The sequence below is a fragment of the Ambystoma mexicanum genome, chromosome 2q, assembly GCF_040938575.1.
Source record: "Ambystoma mexicanum isolate Mex_15411 chromosome 2q, UKY_AmexF1_1, whole genome shotgun sequence".
NCBI classification, from domain to species: domain Eukaryota; kingdom Metazoa; phylum Chordata; class Amphibia; order Caudata; family Ambystomatidae; genus Ambystoma; species Ambystoma mexicanum.
The window spans coordinates 945,058,417-945,082,713 of NC_090924.1; the positions used below are offsets into that span (position 1 = coordinate 945,058,417).

The 24,297-nt window shown below is 41.4% G+C and overlaps 1 protein-coding gene across 1 annotated transcript in view; it reads right to left on the reverse strand.

Annotated features, from left to right (window-relative positions):
• Positions 1 to 24,297, reverse strand: part of DNAH11 (dynein axonemal heavy chain 11) — a 4,227,155-nt gene that overhangs the window by 489,480 nt on the left and 3,713,378 nt on the right. Inside the window, exon 74 of the mRNA XM_069648254.1 lies at positions 14,959 to 15,186. Within this exon, the coding sequence (XP_069504355.1) occupies positions 14,959 to 15,186 (228 nt within the window). The remainder of the gene's footprint in view (positions 1 to 14,958; positions 15,187 to 24,297) is intronic.

Here is a 24,297-nt window from a genome sequence, read left to right on the forward strand (position 1 = left end):
GGAATCCAGAGAGAAGAGGCTGACATCCCAGTCTTGCGAATTTCCATTGATGGAAGATCAACAGCCATCACAAGAGGGGAGCTTGTGGGATGTCTTAACCCACTAATCCAAGCCCTGCAACATCACTCTGCATTGCTGGCAGCGGAAGCATCATAATGGTCGCCAGAAATCACCAGAAAGTGTGCAGTGAAAACCTGAAAAATAGGCCACCATCTACTTTTGCCTATGTCAGTGGTAACACAGGAGACCATTGCCAAAACCCATCATTTGACTGCTCACAGAGCAAAATCATTGCAGAAGAAACAGAGTTGTTTCAAAAATACGTTTTTATTTGGTGTCAAATTTGCACAAATCATGGCTCAGAAACCACCCAAAAAGATCCAACCTCCTTGTTGGGTGGTCAACATCATTCTCCCGCAAGAATCTACATAAATATAAGGTCCACAGAAGTGTATCTATATCTGAACAAAGTCCACTTTTGAGGATTGCTTGTTGGAAGAAACCTGTCAATAATGGGTGTAATACCGTTACTCACCTCTACCAGAAGCCGGCGTTTTAAAACCATTTTGTGTAAAGTTGTACATTGAGCCAAAACTATGCCAAAGAAAGACTTGCTATCAGAAGCCTAAGAGGTGGATACAATTCAAAATTATATTCTGAATAGGCTTGAAGTAAGAAATGGTTTGATGTATTTGTGAAAAATGTGAGTTATATTTTAAGAAAAGACAATTTGTAGACATTGGGTTTCAGAGTTAAAAGTTTCCCACACTGTGTTCAAAGGAATTCCACACCTTCTCCCTGGACAAAGGAGACTTCCCCCTGCCCTTGGCTAAGAGATTGACAGGCTGGTGTCAAAATGAACTGGGAGTGGCACCCTGGCCTGTTGCTCTCAGTGCAGACAAAGGAATCCTTGGGCTAAATAGAAAATGCTAATTCGGGTGTGACGGACAACAAACTGCATGCAGGAAGGAGAGACATGTGACCTCTGAGTCAGCCCAGACCTTGGAGGCGGAGACAAACCATTGTGTGGATTCAGAAGGCACAGCAAATATATGTTTTAGAAAAATGCTTATAACAAATTGCACTGAACTGACAAAAATGGGAAACTTTGAGATTGTTAAAATGAAAAATTCGCTCACATTTGAAGACTAAACTGGACTCTGTGAGATGTTCTGAGACCAAACCCCGGAATTATTCATATTGTAGCTACTATGTTTATGCCAGGAACCTGAAAAATTACAGAAATGTGCTCAGATGGGGAGTGCATGCATGTCTAAAGATTGGTGCAGAACTAATATTGAGAAACCCACCAAAAGCACAAAAAAGTGGTCATTTCTGAACCAAAGCTCTTAGGAAGATGAGAGTTGAACAGAAGTGTACCTTAATTAATCTGTCATGTAATTTATGTAATATTAACAAGTTGTGTATATTGTAAATATGTGGTTTATGAAAAATAAGATATACTGTACAGAGACAAAGGGGAGTGTTTTCCCCCAAGCCATAAAGATGACACAGGATGACAAGCTGATCCTTTCTCCAATCAGGGGAAAGGGAATCCTCTAACCAATCAGATCCTTAGAGGGTTGGGCATTGTAGAATCAGCCTCCCCACCCCCTTTGGAAATACATAAATAGGGACTACTGAGGACAGACGCACACACACTTTTCCACTACTGAACTGATTTCTTGGCGTAGCATCCTGCAAGAAGATCCAGACAGAGCTCCAGACATAGATACAGAACCCAACTCTAGAACCCAACTCTAGAACTTTGAAGCAGACAGGCCTAACCCAAAAGCTGAACCTTTCTCAGCAGGCCTGCAGAATCTAGCAACCTGATTCTAACACCTAAACTTCCAAGGGGCTCTCACATGCAACAGACGGGCTGAGCTGTTTTGCTATTCTAGCCAAGGACCCTGTGCTAGAACCAAGATCCAGACCCAGAAAGCAGACGCTGTATCCAGAACCCATCAGATCCAGTCCAAGAGGCCACACAGACTGCAGTGCAGTGCTGAGAGCAGAACTGAGACCTGTCTGGTGGCGAGAGAGAATCCCAGCCAAAAGCTTGACCAGATCTTTGACGGGACCCACTCCATTGCCAAGCCATAGGAGTGAGTATCCAGTCTAGAACTGTACATAACCAATCTCTTAGTTTAAAGTAAGACTATTCCATCCATTTCAACCTGTCCAGAACTGCATTATAGAATCTCTTTTGTCTATCCTAAATTCTCCTCTCTTCCACATAATCCTTGATAATTGTAGTAATAATCATCTTGGCGCTAATATATATTTCCTGGAGAAAGGCAATCATCTCGTTCAGACAGAAACCATCCGGAGGTGCCTCTGGATAGGTGGCTGGGCTGTCGTGTAGTTTGCGGCTCCATAGACTCTTTAGTGTTAAGAAATCTTTGTTTCTAATCTTTAAAGCGCATCTGTCATTTTTGAAATCTTGAATTTGTTTCTGAAAAATCTACCTTGATTAAAACCTCTGTAACTTTTGAACCGCACGTCCTAGAACCCAAAATTTAACTGTCTTTTTGAAGCTAAGATCCTAATTGCTGCGAATTACAATTTGGCTCAATTTCACCACATGTCAAAATAGCTGTTTCTTGTTTTCAACTGCTGAATTTCGTTTTCAATCTGATAATCATTCATGAATCATTGCTAGTGTTGACCTGAAACAATCCAAAGTAACTCTCACTCATTCTGAATCCATTTAGTGAATTAAAATCATTTTAGCATATTTTCCCTTTCATTACAATTACATTCAAAAGTATTTTTGCCTGTTTTAAAATCATACCAGTTCTCTCTAAGCTTGCTGGGGGAACTGGGATTGAACTGCATTATTGATTGTATTCCTGAAACCTGTGTGCCCTCATTTCCACCGCTTCATATTGCATACTGGGGGGAGTGAGTAATAACAGGGGAAAAAGTGATCATATTATCTTTTGATTGAAATCCTATCAAGTTTATTTCTCTGTTGCATTCCTTCCCATCATTGCATTTCCTTGAATCATATAAAGTATTCTCTGCTACCTTATCCTTTCTCTTCCTAATCCTAACTGTTTAAAGAGATTGTTGATATTGTAATATTACCCATTGCTGCTCACTGCTCATATTCATATGTTTGATATTCAGATATTATTCTATTCATAAAAGTGTGATATATATATATATTGTTCAATTCCTCAAATTAACCTTTTAATTTGCAAAACAAACCTACTTCTTGGCTCAGTGAGGTTGGTGAGATTCAAAGAGAGGGGCGTTATATAAGGATTTTTCTTCAATTTACTGTTTTGTTGGTGTTCTGTACGACGACAGGGTGAACCCTCTTTTTCACCTTTTCCCCTGTACCGTCAGTATACACCATTTGCCGTTTCCATGGGAACACTCACTCCTCTCGCAAGTTGGAACGCTAGAGAGGCTAGGCATAGGATCATACCACTTGCCCAACGAGTCTTTACAATATTGCTGCCGGGCACTTTTTACTTTTTCCACCTGTCTTCGCGGCAGACACAACTGACAGGCCCATTTCTCTTTTAGGACCAAGATCACTAACAGTGGAATTACTGCAAGCGATCGCAGTATTGCTCCCGAATACTTTCATTTATTCAGTTGTCCCAATACACCCCCTATCTCGGACCCCTTGGTTTGACTCAGCCGCGCGGGATCATGGGACCTGTTTTCCGGCAGGTTCCCATGACTACCAGACGCTTCGCACTCTAGACCGAACTGCAGTACGTCTGCTTTGACTTTTCCTGCTCTCCGGCAATCCACTCACACCAGCTCCACAATGCGAATCCCAAAAATGTTGGTTAACTGACAAACACGGATTTGCTCGCATGTACACAACAAGTGCAATGCTTTTCCCTTTATCTCTGGCTTTTTGGCTCACAATGGCGTGTTTTCATTTTATGCCCTTGTTCCTTACCAGGAGAGCTGCCCTTTTGATATGCCTGTTCTCTCTTTGCAGGCACCCTTTGACCTGTAGGAAACTGTGAAGAATATTTATTGTCACACTAACAGCGAGCATTCAGCGCCACTCCTATGACCGCGCAGCACCTCAATCACAGTTTTCCCATAAAGCTGACCTCATCCATCCGTGATCCTTTTCGCAGCGACCATCATACCCAAGAGGGTCCAAGTTGCATCAATAGCTTATGCACACTCTACAACAGCATTTAAGCATGGTAAGACACTGCTACTCAGCGGTTTTTCTTCCTTGTTCCGCCATATACCCGGGCGGTGGTTTCAGTACCTCTTTAATTACGTTGTAAACGCCACCTTTTTGGTTCCGCCAATTATTTAGGCGGTGACCTCAGCACATTATTAATTGTGCTTCCCCACCCTTAAACTAATAAGTTATTTTCAACATATGATTAAGATATATGTTCTTTGCATGCCTCCATGCACTGATGTTTCAACTCCTCCCTTCATTTCCCTTGAATTTTTGAATTTTTACACTACAGCCTATCCATTCATGGACTCTACAGTGACTCAAGCTGAGCACTGACAGACTCTTCTCTCGCAGCTCCAAGAGGAGGAATCCAGCCACCAGCAAACCTAAAGGCTCCTTAGTCTGCGCACCCCTGTACAATCAACAGGGTGAGTATCATGCAGGCTTTTCCTTTCCTTTAAACAAGCAGTACCTCCCCTCCCCTCTTTTTCCAAACATATTTTCAGTAAAAAATACCCATGACAAAATGGTTTTAGATTATACTGACCTTCTATATATGTTCCTGCCTCTCTCCCCCCCTTATTTTGTCTTGCGGACTCTAGGTCCGATTTGCCCTGAGGAAGGCTTCAAAAAATCTTTGCCAAGAAAGATGGCAACAGCCGAAAAGTGTCTTCAGTATTTCGCATATTAGAAATTGTAAGAACGAATAATACTGTTATAATTATTTCTTGTTTACAAACTGACACGTAGGCAGTTCTACAAAACATGATCAGGTACTGATCATGATATACACACAAAAAAAGATAAGAATCTCTGAAAATAGACAGTATTGTATTTTCTTTAAAGAAATTTTATGATTAAAAAATAAGAAGTCTATTACAGGGATATATTCCCGCCCTCTTCTTTTTTTGTGTGATTGATTACTAATTTTCTAGTAATTCCTTTGTACCCCCTTTTTTGTGTACATTATAGTCCCCAATAGTCTATGAAACCTGACTGTTGAAAGTAATTTTCTTCTCTGATTTGATTTTTTCATGTTTTAAAAAAAAGTGTTTCTTCATGTATTCCAACAACTCTTCTTTCAAACTTTGTTTCACTCACTGTCTTTCCTTTTAAACATTATATTTGAAAATCTTATTGAATTTATTGCAATTGTACTCTTAAGTTTGTTGATATATTGTGTATATATTATCTTTTTTCTTATTAAAAACATGGTCAATATTTTCTAAATTGTACTTTGGGTTTCTCTTTACTGGTGACTCTTTATGAGCATAACAGACATTGCTTTCGATAAAACAAGTAAAACTAGGACATAAATTAGTATGTCAATATTCTAGTGTGGGTGTTCCTTTTTTTTGTTTACCTTGTATTATTTGCCCATAACCTACACTGAACACTTTGAGGGGTCCCCTATTTTTTCGTATAAGTTCTCTAGCAACCTATGGTGCTTAGGGGGTGTTCTTAAACTTGTTTAAATTAAATTAGACCTAGGCCAAATTTACTTTGTAAAAACTGGCCAATGGTAACTGCGTTTGTTTGCAAAATAGCAGTGTGCTAAGATTCCTTCTTTTGGTCTATCTGCGTCATTTGAGTTTGTGGGCTAAACTCAAAAAAACATTCAATTCAGATCTGTTGCAAAATAGAATGGCCGAAGGCCATACCTTTGGTTGTACTGTTGAAGAAACAGCAGATATTATAAAAGGCCCCTCTATTTTTGACCCTATTGGACCAAACCCCAACAGTAATGTAATCTCGGGAAGTACTGACTGACCTATTGAAAATCAAGAAAAAGCAATTCAGGACCGAATTGCATGGACATTGTTTTACGTGAATATTTACGATCTGAGACGATTCCTGCAGGCCTGATTGTTAGTAATGAACCTTGTCTTTTCTTAACTGACAAAGAATATACTACTAAATTTAGCCATATAGCTATAAAATGTAGTAGAGATTTGATGGTCTTGACAATTACCACAGCACAAAGAGTGAGCAAAGAAATACAGAAAGATCTAGAAAAAGAGGAACAGGCTTTTCTCAATAATAATTCCATTAAAGATGCTCGTGAACAATTAACAGCGACTAACAAACTATTAGAAGACTTCAAAAACCTCAATATGGCTAAAAAAACAAAAAAATTGAACAAAGATATACAAGATTTCAATCTAGAACTAATATTCCCCTACACTACTGAAAAAGCTATTGAGGCTGCAAACCTTTCTCAGACACAGAAACAGACCAAAAAGAGATGGGTTTCTTTTTCGAATTCGAGCAGCAGTGGCTCGGACGACCAAAATCGACAGAACAGAACACAACCACATGGAAACTATCAACAACCACAATACCCACAAAAGCCTTTGTTAGGAGGAGGCCCCATGATGGCAGGACCCGGATGGGGACCCCCATGGTACCACCAATTCACCCCCATGATGCGCATCAGAGGACGAAGGAGATGGACTCGCTAAATGAATCTAGTATTCCCATTTCTAACTTGGCTCAGTATGATCTTACTGAAGCACAAACATCTATTCTGTCCAAGGGCTTATCGTATGTACCCACCCACAAAACTGATTGGTACCACACTGAATTAGAAATCAGAAAATTCTTTCGGACTTTACGACTGAAAGTTTTCTTTGAAGATGAAGAAATGACAGAAACGGAGGTGGATTCAGGTTTAAGTGTCCCCTCAACTTTTTGCCCTTCAGATAACCAAATGCCACCTGAAATTTTGGCATTCGAAAAAAGTGCATTATGACTGATCTTAAAAAATTAAAAGCCAAGAAACAATTTCAGAAATACAATATGATGAAAGAAGAGAACAGTGCCCTTCTAGAGCTTTCAAAAAATAGAGCACTAGAGATAAAAAAAAACGGCAGACAAAGGTGGGTGGATTGTGCTCCTCACTTCTATGCAATACATAGATATGGTACACACCCTTCTATCTGACAACCAATGCTACAAAAAAATCAAACAGGACCCAACCAGGAGTATCCTGGCAGAGATTACAGAAATGGTAGTTTTTGCTAGGGACCGTAATTGTATTACGACAAAGGAATTTGATTTCTTAACAACCAATCAAGGACGCATACCATCGATCTATGCCCTGCCAAAAATCCACAAGAACCCAACCAATCCTCCTGGACGACCAATTGTCTCAGGGTGCGGTTCAATCTTAGAACCTATTTTTAGATTCATAGACTCATTACTAAAACCCATGAGCATAAAGACTGATACATATCTACGAGATACGACCCAAACTATTCACATTTTTGAAGGTATAGATTTTGATGAGAAAACCCATTTATTGGTGACTTTAGATATCTGCTCACTTTACACAAGTATACCACAAGAACTAGCCATAGAATGTGTACGCAGATATCTAATACAGTTTAACTTACAGACCCGAGTACCAGAAAACTTTATCATAGAATTGCTATCACTCGCCCTGTCCAAAAACTACTTTGAATTTGATGGGCAGTTTTATTTCCAATCTAAAGGCACCGCGATGGGGGCAACCTTTGCGCCGAGCCTGGCCATACTATTCATGGCATATTTTGAAAAAACAAACATATTATCGGATAAGAACCCTTTCAAGAACCAGATCAAAAATTGGAAAAGATATATCGACGATATTCTTTTCATATGGGAAGGTTCGAAACTAGACCTCTAAAATTATCTGGAATGGCTCAACAATGTTGACAAAAATTTCCAGTTTACCATGGAGTGCAGTACTTCAGAGGTTAGTTTTTTGGACCTCAAAATTCAAATTAACAATGGTTCTTTGAAATGCAACTTAGTTCGGAAACCTAGCGATCAAAACACCTTGTTGCATTTTGAAAGTGACCATCCTAGACATCTAAGAGAAAACTTACCTTTTGGGCAATATCTAAGGATCAGAAGAAATTGCACTGAGATTAAGGATTTTTATGAACGTGCCAATGACCTTGACCATAGACTGACGGCAAGGGGGTATCCCAAGAACGTGATCTCAAGATCACGCAAAAGAGCTAGATTTTACAACAGAGATGATCTCTTAATGGACAAAGAAGCAAATAATAATGAGCAGCCAAGAACCACGTGTGTGATTACCACGTGTGTGATTACACATGGGGCACATACGTCCCTGATTCGAAAATCAATAACCAAACATTGGGAACTCGCTAGATTATGTTTACCCAACGAACCAATACCGCGGTTTGCACACAAGCGCGGCAAAAATGTAAAATACCAACTGGTACATTCCAAATTTTCCAGCCCTGCGCCTAGACTAGGCCTATGGAACTTGAGGTCTACAGTAGGACATTTCCCATGCGGAAATTGCACTGCATGTAAGTTCACAAAGAGGATAACAGACTTCAAGATCATGGATAAACAATGGAACCTCAGAAGCCTGACGAACTGTAAAACCAAAAATGCGATATATATAATTGAATGTCCATGTGGTTTATGATGTGTGGGAAAAACAGAGAGACCCATCCACATAAGGATCTGCGAACATTGCTTGAGAATAAGATGCAAAAATACAACTGCACCTCTGGTAAAACACTATATGGAAGCTAAACATACAGCTGATGACATCGCATGGTGGATAGTGGATACAGTCATATCCTACACCAATCTGACAATGAGTTTACTACAAAAAGAAGCACAATGGATTTATAGAGTAGAATCTTTTGAACATGGCCTTAATGAAGAATTCATCTGTCCAACATAATTTGGATTGTTCCGAGTATGCCTCCCTTAAAATTAAAATTATTATGTCTTTGTCCACACTTTTTGTAATAATTACAGCCACTCCAGCAGCATGTCCATATCATACTAAATAGACATGACTCAACAAGATTTTTTGTCTACCCCCCTTTTTCTCTCCCACCAAGAGCCTTACGTTGATTTCAAGATGTTCTTACAGCTTCTGCCATGAGCTGCTACTGCTCCTCACAGCATCAGGGCGTTTACTTCTGTATTCCCCTTAATCGTTAATGCATGCCATTGTGTTTGCATGGGAACACTCGTTACCATTGTTGTTTGGAACGCTGATGAGATATGCGCGCTTGGCACGTGATCGTATTACATACCGAGCGATTTTTCTTCAATTTACTGTTTTGTTGGTGTTCTGTACGACGACAGGGTGAACCCTCTTTTTCACCTTTTCCCCTGTACCGTCAGTATACACCATTTGCCGTCTCCATGGCAACACTCACTCCTCTCGCAAGTTGGAACGCTAGAGAGGCTAGGCATAGGATCATACCACATGCCCAACGAGTCTTTACAATATGCTGCCGGGCACTTTTTACTTTTTCCACCTGTCTTCGCGGCAGACACAACTGACAGGCCCATTTCTCTTTTAGGACCAAGATCGCTAACAGTGGAATAACCACAAGCGATCGCAGTATTGCTCCTGAATACTTTCATTTATTCAGTTGTCCCAATACACCCCCGATCTCGGACCCCTTGGTTTGACTCAGCTGCGCGGGATCATGGAACCTGTTTTCTGGCAGGTTCCCATGACTACCATTTGCTTCACACTCTAGACCGAACTGCAGTACGTCTGCTTTGACTTTTTCTACTCTCCGGCGATCCACTCACACCGGCTCCACAATGCGAATCCCAAAAATGTTGGTAAGCTGACAAACGCTGATTCGCTCGCATGTACACAATAAGTACAATGCTTTTCCCTTTATCTCTGGCTTTTTGGCTCACAATGGCGTTTTTTCATTTTATGCCCTTGTTCCTTACCAGGAGAGCTGCGCTTTTGACATGCCTGTTCTCTCTTTGCAGGCACCCTCTGACCTGTAGGAAACTGTGAAGAATATTTATTGTCACACCAACAGCGAGCATTCAGCGCCGCTCGTATGACCGCGCAGCACCTCAATCACAGTTTTCCCATAAAGCTGACCTCATCCATCCCTGATCCTTTTCACAGCGACCATCATACCCAAGAGGGTCCACGTTGCATCAATAGCTTATGCACACTCTACAACAGCATTTAAGCATGGTAAGACACTGCTACTCAGCGGTTTTTCTTCCTTGTTCCGCCATATACCCGGGCGGTGGTTTCAGTACCTCTTTAATTACGTTGCTAACGCCACCTTTTTGGTTCCGCCAATTATTTAGGCGGTGACCTCAGCACATTATTAATTGTGCTTCCCCACCCTTAAACTAATAAGTTATTTTCAACATATGATTAAGATATGTGTTCTTTGCATGCCTCCATGCACTGATGTTTCAACTCCTCCCTTCGTTTCCCTTGAATGTTTGAATTTTTACACTACAGCCTATCCATTCATGGACTCTACAGTGACTCAAGCCGAGCACTGCCAGACTGTTCTCCCGCAGCTCCAAGAGAAGGAATCCAGCCACCAGCAAACCTAAAGGCTCCTTAGTCTGCGCACCCCTGTACAATCAACAGGGTGAGTATCATGCAGGCTTTTCCTTTCCTTTAAACAAGCAGTACCTCCCCTCCCCTCTTTTTCCAAAAATGTTTTCAGTAAAAAATACCCATGACAAAATGGTTTTAGATTATACTGACCTTATATATATATGTTCCTGCCTTCCCCCCCTTTTTTTGTCTTGCGGACTCTCTGTAGGTCCGATTTGCCCTGAGGAAGGCTTCAAAAAATCTTTGCCAAGAATGATGGCAACAGCCAAAAAGTGTCTTCAGTATTTTGCATATTAGAAATTGGAAGAACAAATAATACTGTTATAATTATTTCTTGTTTAAAAACTGACACGTAGGCAGTTCTTCAAAACATGATCAGGTACTGAGCATGATATACACACAAAAAAAGATAAGAATCTCTGAAAATAGACAGTCTTTTCTTTAAAGAAATTTTATGATTAAAAAATAAGAAGTCTATTACAGGGATATATTCCCGCCCTCTTCTTTTTTTGTGTGAATGCTTACTAATATTCTAATAATTCCTTTGTACCCCCTTTTTCTGTGTACATTATAGTCCCCAATAGTCTATGAAATCTGACTGTTGAAAGTAATTTTTTTCTCTGATTTGATTTTTTCATGTTTTAAAAAGAAAGTGTTTAACTCACTGTCTTTCCTTTTGAACATTATATTTGAAAATCTTATTGAATTTATTGCAATTGTACTCTTAAGTTTGTGGATATATTGGGCCTCATTACGAGTCCGGCGTTAACCGAGGCGGTAAAACCGCCTGGTTAACGCCGGACTCGTATTACCATTCCGCCTCCGTGATTCCCGGAATTACCGGGGCATCACAACCCCGGTTTTCCGGGAATCACGGAGGCGGAATGGTGTAAATCCCCATTCCCATTGAGTCCTATGGGACTCAATGGGAATCGGGATCATGGAAACACCGGCAGCATCTTGTAATGCTGCCGGTGTTTCCTCGTCCGCCTGCAGGCGGGCGGTGTTAAACCCGTCAGGTCAGACCTGGCGGGAACATCACCTCCCGCCTGCAGGGGTCGGGATCAGGCGGTCCGGAAACAACGGTGGCGGCGGGTTTACCGCCACCGTTATTTCCGGACCGCCACGGTCGTAATGAGGCCCATTGTGTATATATTATCTTTTTTTAATTAAAAACATGGTCAATATTTTCTAAATTGTACTTTGGGTATCTCTTTACTGGTGATTCTTTATGAGCATAACAGACATTGGTTTGGATAAAACAAGTAAAACTAGGACATAAATTAGTATGTCAATATTCTAGTGTGGGTGTTCCTTTTTTTCGTTTACCTTGTATTATTTGCCCGTTACCTACACTGAACACTTTGAGGGCTCCCCTATTTTTTCGTATAAGTTATATAAGGGTTCATCATCCAGATTTAAAGAACTTTGACATAAACATATATAAATAAGGGCTTCGATTGGGCATCCCATACTAAGCATTGCCTTGGTTGGAGTGCTGGATTGAAGTCACTTACACTGTACATCTTTCTTCTACCACTTACCAACTATCTTCAACTGTTTTCTCCTGTCCCTGCTCAACCATCATCCCCTTTCTCCAAGCTCCCACTCAAACTTGGCATTTGCATGTGTATAGGGCCTTGCCCCCACCTTCCAGCCTCTCTCTGGGGAAATGGGACTCAGTTGTGTAGACTTGATAGGCAGTACTTGGGAGTTGCAGTTCTCTGGGCCTGTATAGGTCAACAGCGTCTGTGGGCAGCAGTCTCAGAAACTACATCTGACATCTTGGAGTTCCAAACTTCCACTTTAGGTTGCTGGCATAGGTGTTGGTTGGTAGATCAGCTGCCTAACTCATGTCCCCCTCTTTGTTTAGTTGGGAGCAGTTCCTGCCCCTAGACACAGGGACCTACACTTTTGATGCAGTTTGGTAGGACAACAGCACCTAGGTGTTGTCCTATTGGTTCTAAGGGGGCCTTGATGGTGGTTGTAGGTATATTTTGTCTACCACTTAAAGGGGCCAGGTCTTATTTCTACATGGGGGCAGTCTGGGCCCCCATGTACCATAGCTACCTCAGAGTGATCTTTAAAGGTGTCGCCCTGAGTAGGGAGCTTGGTCAGGTAAGGTAGGGGGTGTATTCCCTCCCTTAACTCCAGGCGGATTATGGGTGTTTCCCATGTGACTGGCCTCTTCTACACCATGGCCCTGAAGTGTTAAGCTCCAAGGAATCTCCCAAATGTTTCTCCAGGAGTCGCCATCCTGAAAGCATATGGGTTTCCCTGATATCTAGGGCTACTGAGCTGCCAGCGTCCATAACCAAGTAGGGGACTTCGTCACAGGTAATATAATGCATTTCTGTTGTTTGAAAATCTGTTAATGAAAATAAATTAGTCAAAAGAGACTGCACAACTATGAATTAAATCCACAAGGGTACCTGGAGAAGTATGGAGTAAAGTTGCTCTGGATAATGTGGGTCCCTGTGAATCTTTGGGGAGAGAATGTGGAGTCTAATGGCTAAGCTGAATAATAAAATCAGTTGATAAGAGCTTATGTTAAACCGGTATTGGTTAATGGCTTTGAATGGGAAATGGATATAATTGCACCTGGAGATCATGCTGCTCATGACCAACATTGTGGTACTGTGTATTCTGCCGTCAGGTTCCTTGTGTCTTCCATGAAAAGATGTACAGTAGAGCAATTATATAAATATGAATAAGGAGAATACAAGCAGCTCCAAAGAAGTATAATAAGTATTATGATAGAAACAAAAAGGTGATGATCATTGAGGTTTTGAAAGTGTGATGTAAATGTCCAGCATCCCAGCAGAGATCACCAGAGACTGGTCAAATGTATAACTTCCCCCCCAAAAAATCAAAGTAAGAAAGAGCTATTTAAACTGGATACGTTTAGCTTGTGGAGCAAGAACATGATTGTGGAGGTGAATAAAACAGAGCAAGAAACTGGTGTGTGGAATTAGGAGTGTTATATGGCCCATGGAAATATCAAATGACTTGGATCACGTAGTGAGCGAATTTCCTGGATCACTACTATTTACGTCGTGCAGTTTGTGCAAATAGCAGTGAATGTTTTAGCATTGGCCAAAGCATCTTCGAGTAAAGACTATGTGGATAGGGTCAGAGAAGACAAGAATGTACGAACTCTGAATTATAGGAATTCCATACCTGAGCTTCACCTAAGACCTTTGAATATTTTGTATTACAGCGAATGCATTTCTGCATTTTTATGTCCAGTTCCTATATTTTATTTCTTTATTTTTTGTGTGATAGTTTATAAAAACGTTTTACAATATATGATGTATACAATACACATACTTCATAAATAAAGCAATAATCTTAGTACAGTACATAGTCAATTAATGAACACATAAATAATCGTACAACCTACACATTAGTACAATCTTAAAACATTGCACTCAAAGTATTCAATCGAAAATGTACCATCATAGAAATGCTCTCATAAACATGTGTGGATTATCTCCCAAACTCTGATTAATGTAATTGTAAAAGTCATCTCCCCACCCCACCATTATTTCCAGTTCCTGAATTTTCCTAATGAACCACTGATTGCAGTTATCTTACTGTATTTCTTTTACTTCTAAGTGAACGTTAAACATGGGGATCATCTGTAATGTGTCTTAGGCCTCTGCTCAGTTTTGATGCACATGGTATATGTAGAATATGGTATTGGCAGGGTAAGCATATTATCAGTTGAGAATTGGAGATTAAATGAAACCTTAAGCAGACATGCTGGTGGTAGGGGCCGTCATAGTAAACTGTTTTCAGGAAGCTGTCATCCCCATTGGCTTCTTTACATACCACAATTCTATGTCCAGATCTTGTTTTGTTTCTCTGTAACTCCTTTACCTCACCCCAGATGTCTGATATAAATGCACCCCCTGTTCCAGCATCCACACCCTTGACATGCATGGTAATGTTTCCCCCACACCTTTGTCTCCTCCTCCTATTCCAACCTCTTTCCACTTGTTTCAGCTTCCCCTGTCAATTGCGATCCCATGCCAGGGGAAGAGGGCAGATATTTTGAAAAGGCCATATGACTGCAAGTAGGGAAATCCCAAAACACCATATAGGATTCTGTCACACACATTTGTGACACTATTACCAAGTAAGGCATATTTTACACCCCGGAATACAGGGCAGTGGCACTGTTTAACTACACATTTGGTGTCATCGGAATTATTAATTTCCTTTGCACAAGATACTGATGTGGCTGTGCGAAAAGGTAGATGAACATTTGTACTCCCATTGCTGTGTGTTCAACTCTTTAAAGTAGCCCACATGTCAACAGTATGTTTACGGCAATTGTCTGACTACAAATAATTTCAAACACAATTTTCAGACATTTGCTTCTAATAATCCACTCTTTCCTCACCTGGTCAAAGTTGTAGAGGGCAGCATGCAAATTAGCCAGCATACCCGTGGGTGGTTCATTGGTAATTTTAACAGAGTTCTCCAATATTCCCTGTGGAATGATGTGCTCCTCTGGAGTTGAAGCGGGTTCAGCGCTGATGAAGACCCTGTAGTCGTTGTGACTCCCTCTGCTATACTGCTCGAGCAGCTTCTCTAGTGTTCCCAGCCATTTGGCTACAAGATGGATATTCTGTTAAAATACAAAGCACACATTACTAAATAAACACTCTTATTAAAGTGTGCTGTTTTGCAGTCCTTGGTGGGAGAAGATACACAGGAAGCCCTGCAATCCTTTGTATTGTCGTCGGGTGATGTTCCAAGTGGGTTGTGCAAAATTTAAATACCAATGGCGCAACTGTGCAAAATTCATAATTTTCCATTTTCACTCTGGTGAAACATCTAAAATAAATCTCATACAAAACCAATTTACATAATTTCTTATCAGTAAAAAACATGGAAACACATAATGAAGAGTTTTTCGTTAGTTTACTGAAAAGAAATCATGCAAAAACCGAAATTGTAGGAGATTGTATCAACAAAATAAATAGGAAACACAATTTAAATTAGTTAATTGAATCGTCTACTTAATTTGATAGAAAACATGTATAGAAGAGCTTCTGTTGCACATTCTGTTCAGCACCAATTCCTTTGCTGGTCTTTATCAGCATTCTTGAGGGTTTTGAAGACTCTGCAAAACCATTGGCACGCAATTTCAGTAAACTAACAAGTTCACACATTGATAGATTCAAGGCACCTGTGCTATGTTTTGAGCACAATTCCTTCAGGTAACATTTAGGGCCTTTAGGTCTAAATAATGTTTCTTAAACCCACAACCTCGACTGAAAACCATGTCCACAATAGAAACACCAAATTAAGTAATTGTTTTGCTCTAGAAGAGAGTACAGCAATCGGGACATTGACCCTTTTTGGAAGTCCTTTGTGGAATACATCAGCTTTTTGATTGATTTCATATATAAGATAAGGTTTCAAAAGACCACAAACACTGCATCAAACCAAACACATTTGAAAGAAATTTGGAAGCTAAAAACACGTATGGCAAAACATACCAATTGGAAACAGTGCCAAATGCATTATCACAAGTACGTTGAATAATTTTAAACAATTTGTCTTTTTTCTAAACAGAAGCAACACTAATTACAAGGGCTGTGGTAGCGACCCTGTAGTTATGGTTAAGTTGCTCAACTCATAGAAAGAGCACTTTTTGGGTGGCTCCCCCCTGGATGAATCCTCACCAAACTTTTCCCCCTGGACGAATCCTCACCAAACTTTGCAAAAAAAAGGTATATGGGGTCTTTGGAATGATTCAGCAAAGTTTGGTGTGGTCATGTCCAGGGGCGGCAAAGTTATAGGGGGGGGTTCCAAAAACGTGTGGAAATCCTCATAGACACAATGGGAAAAGAAATGTGCTTGCGCCAACAGCTCAAACCGCTGGACGGATTTTCACCAAATTTGCTCCAGGAGCCGCGGCTTGGTCCCCAAAGCATGCTTTTGTAAATTTGGTGCAAATATGTCCAGTCTTTTTTTTTTAAATGGGCAAAAAGTAGGTAAAAACAATGTGAGCTATCTGGGGCTGGTATGCAGACTCATTTCATGATTTGGGGTCTGCGGACACCCGTGGAACAATAAGTGTGCAGCGTGATGTTCATGGACATCTAACGTGCTCGCTGATTGTATGCTCAAAAACGTGAGGTGCATAATATTTTTTTAAAAGGTCTCCATACTGGATATGCAGACAGCTGTGGTGGCCGTGGATAGCACACCGAGGAAAAAGTGGAACAAAGTTGATAGGGAGCTGTTTTTTTAGTTGAAAAAAAGGTATGCAGGTGCTGCCAAGTTCGTGATCACTACTACTGTCCGCGGACAGCGCAGTGAGAGAAAAGTAAGGAAATTGTATTTGAGGTTATTTAGTGACCAAAAGAGGGCATGGAAAGGGAGGGGGAGGGGAATAAAGTTGATAGGGATCTGTTATTATAGGTGAATAAACACTTGCAGGTGCCGCCGAGTCCACAGAGCCACACGTGACATTCGGGTCTTTACAGGGCGATTAGCCAATAAGGTTTTTGAGGTCTGCAGGAAGAGTTGAAGTGTACATGAGTGCAGGGTAGGAAGTGTTTCCTTTGTTGTGTGTAGTGAAGCTGGCTATAGCTATGGCTGTGAAGAAGCAGTGTGTGTGGAAGGTGGGAGATTGGGTCCATTCATTGAAGTTTTATAGTGAATCTCGTGGCATCGCTGCTACTATTGAATTGGACGAAGTGGAAGTTTCGTGGTATGTAGATTGTGGGTTAAACTGCGTAACCTTATTACCATTCTGTGAGGGGAGGGCTCACTTTAAACATACAGATATTATTGTTCTGCATTGGGGAGGCAACAGTTTGGGCTAAGTGACTGAAGGATCTTTTTAGGTTGCACTGGAGGATATGTTGAGAAGCCTAATGGAACCGTTTACAGTTGCAAAGATAATTTTATTTCTGAAATCAATCGAAGACAAATATGGAGACGTCCAAATTTGTTTTGTCCTGAGATGAAAGAAGGTATACAGCTTGTGAATGGAGGTGTATGTGCTTTTTTATGTGTTAGGAATGGCATCTTTTCACAATGAAAATATCAGGTTGGATGATGTAAATAATTTTCGAGGACATGGATTGAATTTGACTGATGTCCGAAATCAGATTTTTCTTTTTAATATCCAAAATGCATTTGCATTGAAACCATTTTTGTGAACTTGTGAAATATGTTGTGAAGTATTTTTTCAGTAGTTGTAATAAATAAAAAACAAAACCAGAAAGAAATATTAGACGCAATTTTTGTGAAAGTTGGAAAAAATAAATAAATTCAGCAGAACAATTGTTCAGTATATAAACCCCCCAAAAATGCAAAAAGGTTGTTTTAAGAGCCACCATTTTTGAACTAAAAACTATTTAATGATTTTAGTACCCCCAAACCACTCTTGGAGTTTTCCAGGTGTCTGTGGACTATCGTACTGTCCGCGGACTACACAGGCAGCAAAAAGTCCAGTGTATTTTTTGTTTTTAGTTCTATTTTTATCTGGGAAAGGTGGGTCCTAAAGGAACCTTTTTATTTTGTGTTTCTGGCTATTATATATTTTTGGGGATTTTGTTTTTTTGTAGGACAGGCGAGGAGGAAAGGTGGGGGAGGTAAGGGGCATCAACCGTAGATATGGAGGGGCAGGTGTATAGGGGAAGATGTTGGGGGGGCTCAAATGTAAGGTAGTGGGTAGTGTTTCTCTTGCTCCTTGACTGAACCTTTAAAACTGCTTGGCCTTTTAGAGCAGTGTGTTGCAGTACATGCAGAAAACTATAACCCTTGAAAGGTAAGGATGAACAGCCTCTGGTATGACCTGCGAGGCAGCTGGTGGTATCCTCTCCCCACAGGAGTATGCTGTGTGGAGGCAGCAGCGGTTAAGGAAGATAGGGTAGAGGATGTTAACCTTCTTCTCCTTGAGAAAGGAGCAACTTTTCTCAGAGCACCTGGGTGATTGGATATCATGTAGCGGGGCATGGAGGTGGTCCCGAAGGGTTTATAGACAAAAAGTCGAAAACATAATGTCGAATAGCAAAAATGTCGAAAAAAAAATGTCGAATGTAAAAAAGTCGAAAACACATACATATAATAGGAAAAGTCATAATTTCGAAAAAAAAATGTCGAAAAAAAATTTGAAAACCCAAAACACTTTATTTTTTATTTTTACCCAGATAGTAACATTTATTATGGGGGGGGGTCCCCCCCCAACCCCCCCATCCCAAACCCCTACCCCAACCCCCCCTCCTCCCCATCCCCCCCACCCCCCATAGATATACCTTTAATTATTTTAATTTTTTTTTTAATATAATATTAAATAATTAATTAATTATTTAAAAAACCATCCCAAACCCCTATCCCCAACCCCCTCATCCTCCCCATCACCCCCACCCCCCATGGAAATACCTTTAATTATTTTTAAAAAAAAGTTTAATAAAATATTTATTATTAACACATAAAATCGAAAAAAGTCGAAAAAAAGTCGACATTTTTGTTTTTCGACATTTTTGTTTTTCGACTAAATATATTCGACATTTTTACTTTCGAATATATTGTATTTGAAATTATGACTGGATACCGTCCCGAAGGAGTACTGCCCCTGTTGTCTGTGACTTAGTATGAGCCCACACTCAATGCATTCAATACGGGCAGCGAGAGCCTTTGGCACCCGCCTACGGTCTTAAAGAACTGCCGCACCCAGGACTGGTCCGGCGGCTGGAGGTAGGCACTTCCTCTACCTATTCTTCATGTTCTTCATTATCCTCCTCTGCATCACTTTTAGGAAGAGTACTTTTTTGCAGCTGATAACTTTGACGCCATACGACAAATGCTTACCAAACTTTGCAGAGAGGCGCACGCTGATTGGATGTTTGAACACGTGAGATTGTTATCATTTTTTAAATGGTGCCATATTGGATGGACAGATCATGGCCTTTGTCCGTGGACAGTGCCGTGAGGAAAAGAAGTCTGGAAAATATATTTGGCGTTATTTTGTGGATGAAAGATGGCTTGTAAAGGGTAGGAGAGTGCCAAATAGTTGATATAGAGATCTTTTTATAGGTGATTGTGTGTGTGCTGTGTATTTTTGTGTCTGTAAATGTTTTTGGGATTGGGGGATGGACGGGGTATGGGTGAGTGTTGTTATTTGAAGGTGTTTTGAACATACTTATATGGTTTAATTTTATTGTGCTGGTTGTGGGCAGTGTCTAGATTCTTGGGGGCATGACCGTAGGCCATAACCCCAAGAATTTGGCCACTGGCCACATACCCTATAGTTTAGTTTAGTTTATTTCTTATATAGCGCAGCACGCGCATGGGCCTCAGTGCGCTGAGAAAACAAAGAACGGTAATACAAACATAACATAAAGTTACATAACAAAGTTAATCAGAAAAGAAACAGCGTGAGCGGAGAACAGAGTAGTGATATAGCCCCCTCACCTTGGGCTATATCACTACTATAAGCATGTATTAAATTAAAAGCGCAGCTTAGACGGCCAATTTCACAATCATGGGATTACCTGAATAGATAAGCACCGTCCCAAGGTACAGGGATGAACTATTGTATTAAGGCATCATCCTGCATCAGTCGGTTGTAACAGGTTTTATGAGTCAGCACAAAAATTAAAGGGCTGAAGAAGCCAAGTGTACTTAACAAGGGAAATGGGCAGCTAACACTCCTTCCTTACACTCCTTACATTCTAATTTGGTAAACAACAACTAAAATCCAAGTTTATCACAACACAAGTATATAGTAAATTGCAGGTTAGCCATGCCTCGTGATGTGGCTTCAGTCAGCGGCCTACCAGAATATAATAAGTGTAGATGCTAAGAAGCCAAGTTATGAGGGAAATGAAACCTACACGTTTTTTGTTGGCGTGAGAGACAGGATGGGTGTCTTCATGAGTAAGATTTACCAGTGCTTATTTGGGTGTGTGTGAGGGGGTAGCTGGTGGATTACAGAGAATGGTTTGTAAGAAGGTGTGTGGCATAGCCATGGCAGACATCTTGGAACACTGACAGTGAGTCAGGAGCGGGTGTTGTATCAGTGGTTTACATCTACTCCTGCCCCATTTTACAGCCTTTTCGGGGGGTCTTTGTATGAAGCCTCATGTGACCGCACACCATTTAAAGATGGCCTTTTCAGCTGATGGCTGATTGCCCCAATATGACAATATAATAATATATAGTATATGTAATGCACATCAAATCTTACAATCGTCCCTAATTTGGTGAAATGTGGTAATGTAACTCCACCTAGTGGACCCTTGTTTTTAATGAAACATAAAGGCGCACCACTTAGCCGTTGCTTTGAACCATTGAGACACAAACTATTACTCTTGATAGTACCTAACATGTGACCTTTCTTACCTTTTCTGAAGAGATGCCTATGAGTTGAGCATCTCTGATTGCACATATGAGAAAATATAATATTTCCCAATTGCAATTTTGAGAGAGTGTCTGCTCAACCAGAAAACACAGCTTGGTGAATACATTACACATGGAAGACCTCAGATTAAACCTGGTCTGAGTCTCTCGAAACACCACCGTGGACTTCAAATCAATAACCCCTGTCACGCTTTAGCTTGAATACAAATAAGATTATTCCTTAGGAGGTTAAGGTCCTGATTCACAGAGCATTTTTCAATTCGATTGCGTCACTATAAAAGGCCTCTGTGAATCAAACCCTAAGGGTTTGAACAATCTGATTAAAAGAAAAAACAACCTTACTTTATTTAAAGATAAATAATGTTGATATTGCTGTACTACAGGAAGCCCCTCTGGTTAAAGGTCTGCTGTGTTTGGACACAACGCTTTCGGTGACAGCCTTTTTGGCACTGCGCCTTTGGTACAGGTACCTTTTAGGCACACCGCGTTGGCCATTGCCAGCAGGATGCAGGGAGCTGCGGGCTGGTATATATATGTTTGCTTAAATACAGTGTCAACCGAAAAACAGAAAAATACAGTGCTTTGGTTGACAGTATATTTAAGCAAAGAGTAGCTGCACAGTACATGCAGCTGTCCTGTGAGTGAAGGCACCATGCACAGATAGGTTGCTGTGTCCCACAAACATGCAGAAATGAGGAAGGAAATGAGGTAGCTTCAGAGTTTGATCCCGCAAAAAAAACATAACTGCCCTCTTCTACAATCTGGACCAGAGTTAGACTTGGTCATCGAAACATGGCAGAACTGGAAATGTGTATGTCACCTAGAATAAATACTGCACGTGAGGAAAGATGTATAGGGCTTCCCCCATATGAAAGAATGCTGTGATGCTTTTACATTCTGAAAAGTAAGTCACTGGCTTCAAGATTCATCACCTGATGAGCCGATATGGACACTGATTGAGCCATGCTTGGATTTGCACGGCAACCTCCTGCAATTTCTGCACCATTCAAGAAACATGCAGGGTGAACAGCCAAATCACCCAATGGTTTTGGAAACAATGAGTCTGCATCTGTGCCTGATGCTGTGTTCTGGAATCTGGGGAAATCCACAAGTACCCCTGGCAGCAGGGGTGTTTCTAGGTCTTGAAAACATCTGGGACTATGCTAATGTCCGGACTGTTGGACTCGGGGCTAGCTAGCCTTTTACTTATAGCCCCTGAACTTCTATCTCCTTCTCTCCTCATATATCTGACGTCTCTAAGAAGTCACACTACCAGCTGCACCTCCTCAGAGGTATTCTTCCCTTCCTCTCCTTCCCCCAGAAGCTCACTGTCTCCCGAGCCCTGGTTCTCTCAAGGCTGGACTACTGTAACAGCCTCTATCTTAATCTGCCTGCCTCCACTCTCCGCCCTCTGCAACTTATCCAGAACAGAACTGCGAGACTTGTCCTTGGCCTCAAGCCCAGGGACCGTATCTCTCCAGGACTGAAATCTCTTCACTGGCTCCCAGTGGCTGCGAGGATTAAGTTCAAAACCCTCTGCATTGTCCACAAGGCCTTCTGGGGCCTGGGACCTAAATACCTTCAACTCTCTCATCCTAAATATCTTCCTTCACAAGCCCTTCGCTCATCCGTCTCCAACTCCCTCATGGTCAGCCGCTTCTTGAAGCAACGAGCTGGGGTAGATCTCTCTCCGCAGCAGGGGCCTCCCTCTGGAACAGCCTTCCTGCCTCCCTGAAACTTGAGGAGAACCATCTCCGGTTCCGGAAGCACCTCAAAACCTTCCTCTTCGCTTCTGCCTTCTCTCTCCCTCTCCCCTGCTAAACCTGCTTAACTCCCCACTGAATTCAGCACTAAACCTGCATCTGGGCCACTCTCAGCAACCTCGGTCCAGGGCCCAGCCACTCTCCACTTGCACTGCCTCCCTGGCTCCCCCTGCACTGTGGGACTGTCACTGTATCCCTACAGCCCCCTTCCCAGCACTTGCTCTGCACTTACCTCGCACTTGCCACCAGCTGGCCCTTTTTATTTATTATTTATTATTTATTATTTTTTACGCTACTTACCTTGTACTGCACTTTCCCCCCCACCTCCTCCCCCTGCACTTCCTCCTTTTCCCCTTACCTCCGCACTTGCGCGATCTAAATGACACCTGGCCTAGTAGGATCGTTTGTCTGTCTTCCCCTTGTTTCCCTCCCTCCCTGCCTCGTCGCGCCTTGAAACACTTGTGTATAGGCGCGTTACAAATACCATATCATATCATATCATATCTGGGGCTACAACCAAAAGACCTGGGGCTATCGCCCCCTCAGGCCTCACCTAGCAACGTCTCTGCCTGACGGGAAACAAGGAACAGCAGGACTAGCGGCATGCAAACACGATCACCAGGCTGCATCATATGCTCGAACATGATGGAGTCAAATCATGCATCAAATTGGGAGAGATGGTGCGATATGTCCAGAAAAAGATGCCCTTACTCCATACATGTTGCAACTCTCTCTGGTACAATCTCTTTTGATATAACTTGTGAGGTCCATGTTTAAAAACAACAGGGGGACAATCTCAATGTCCAGCATTTATAAAACCACCTTAGAGAAAAGAGTGTCCTGTCTGGACCAGGCCAAACGAGACTGGGAATGCAAATCAGAGATGATGAGAACTGGAAGCACATGCTGTGAAACTTTAAATAGGCAGGACCAAGCCCAGAAAGGCTTTACAGCCAGCAACAAATCAAACTTTGTTTCCACTGGACACCTGAAAAACAGTTCCAACTGGGCCTCTTTATGGATGGGCAATGCAGGCAGTGCAATTAGACTGGGGATGTCCTTAACCACAAGTTCTGAGATTGTGGTAACTCAGCTGAGCTATGGGAATCCCTGAGTAGATTTATGTTTGAAAGATTGCATAGCATATGTGATAAGCCTGAACAAATCGATGGTGTTGTTTGATACTCAAGAGGGCCTATACTCGATAGCTTCTACCAAGAAGGAGTGGTAGGTCCTATTCAGTGAGTACATTGGACACTCACCTCTAAGCACTGGGCTATAACAACAAAAATGTAACAAGTATATTTCTGTAGCATTTATATTTTAGAAGTTGGCTGTAAAGTCTACTGCAACTCTACTAAACATGTCACCATAACATTATATTTGTCATCAATAGTTGAAATATTTTTAATGGCTGCCATCTTCTACACCCTTTCGCCGGGATTAGATACCTTCACTCTCAGCAAGCTGCCTTACACATATTTGTTTTTCACCATCGTCAATAGGCCTAAAGGAAAACTAACTGCACGTCTCACTCTCTCCACAGATGGTGGAGAACACGACAGGTGCACTAAATAGAAATTCCACTGCTC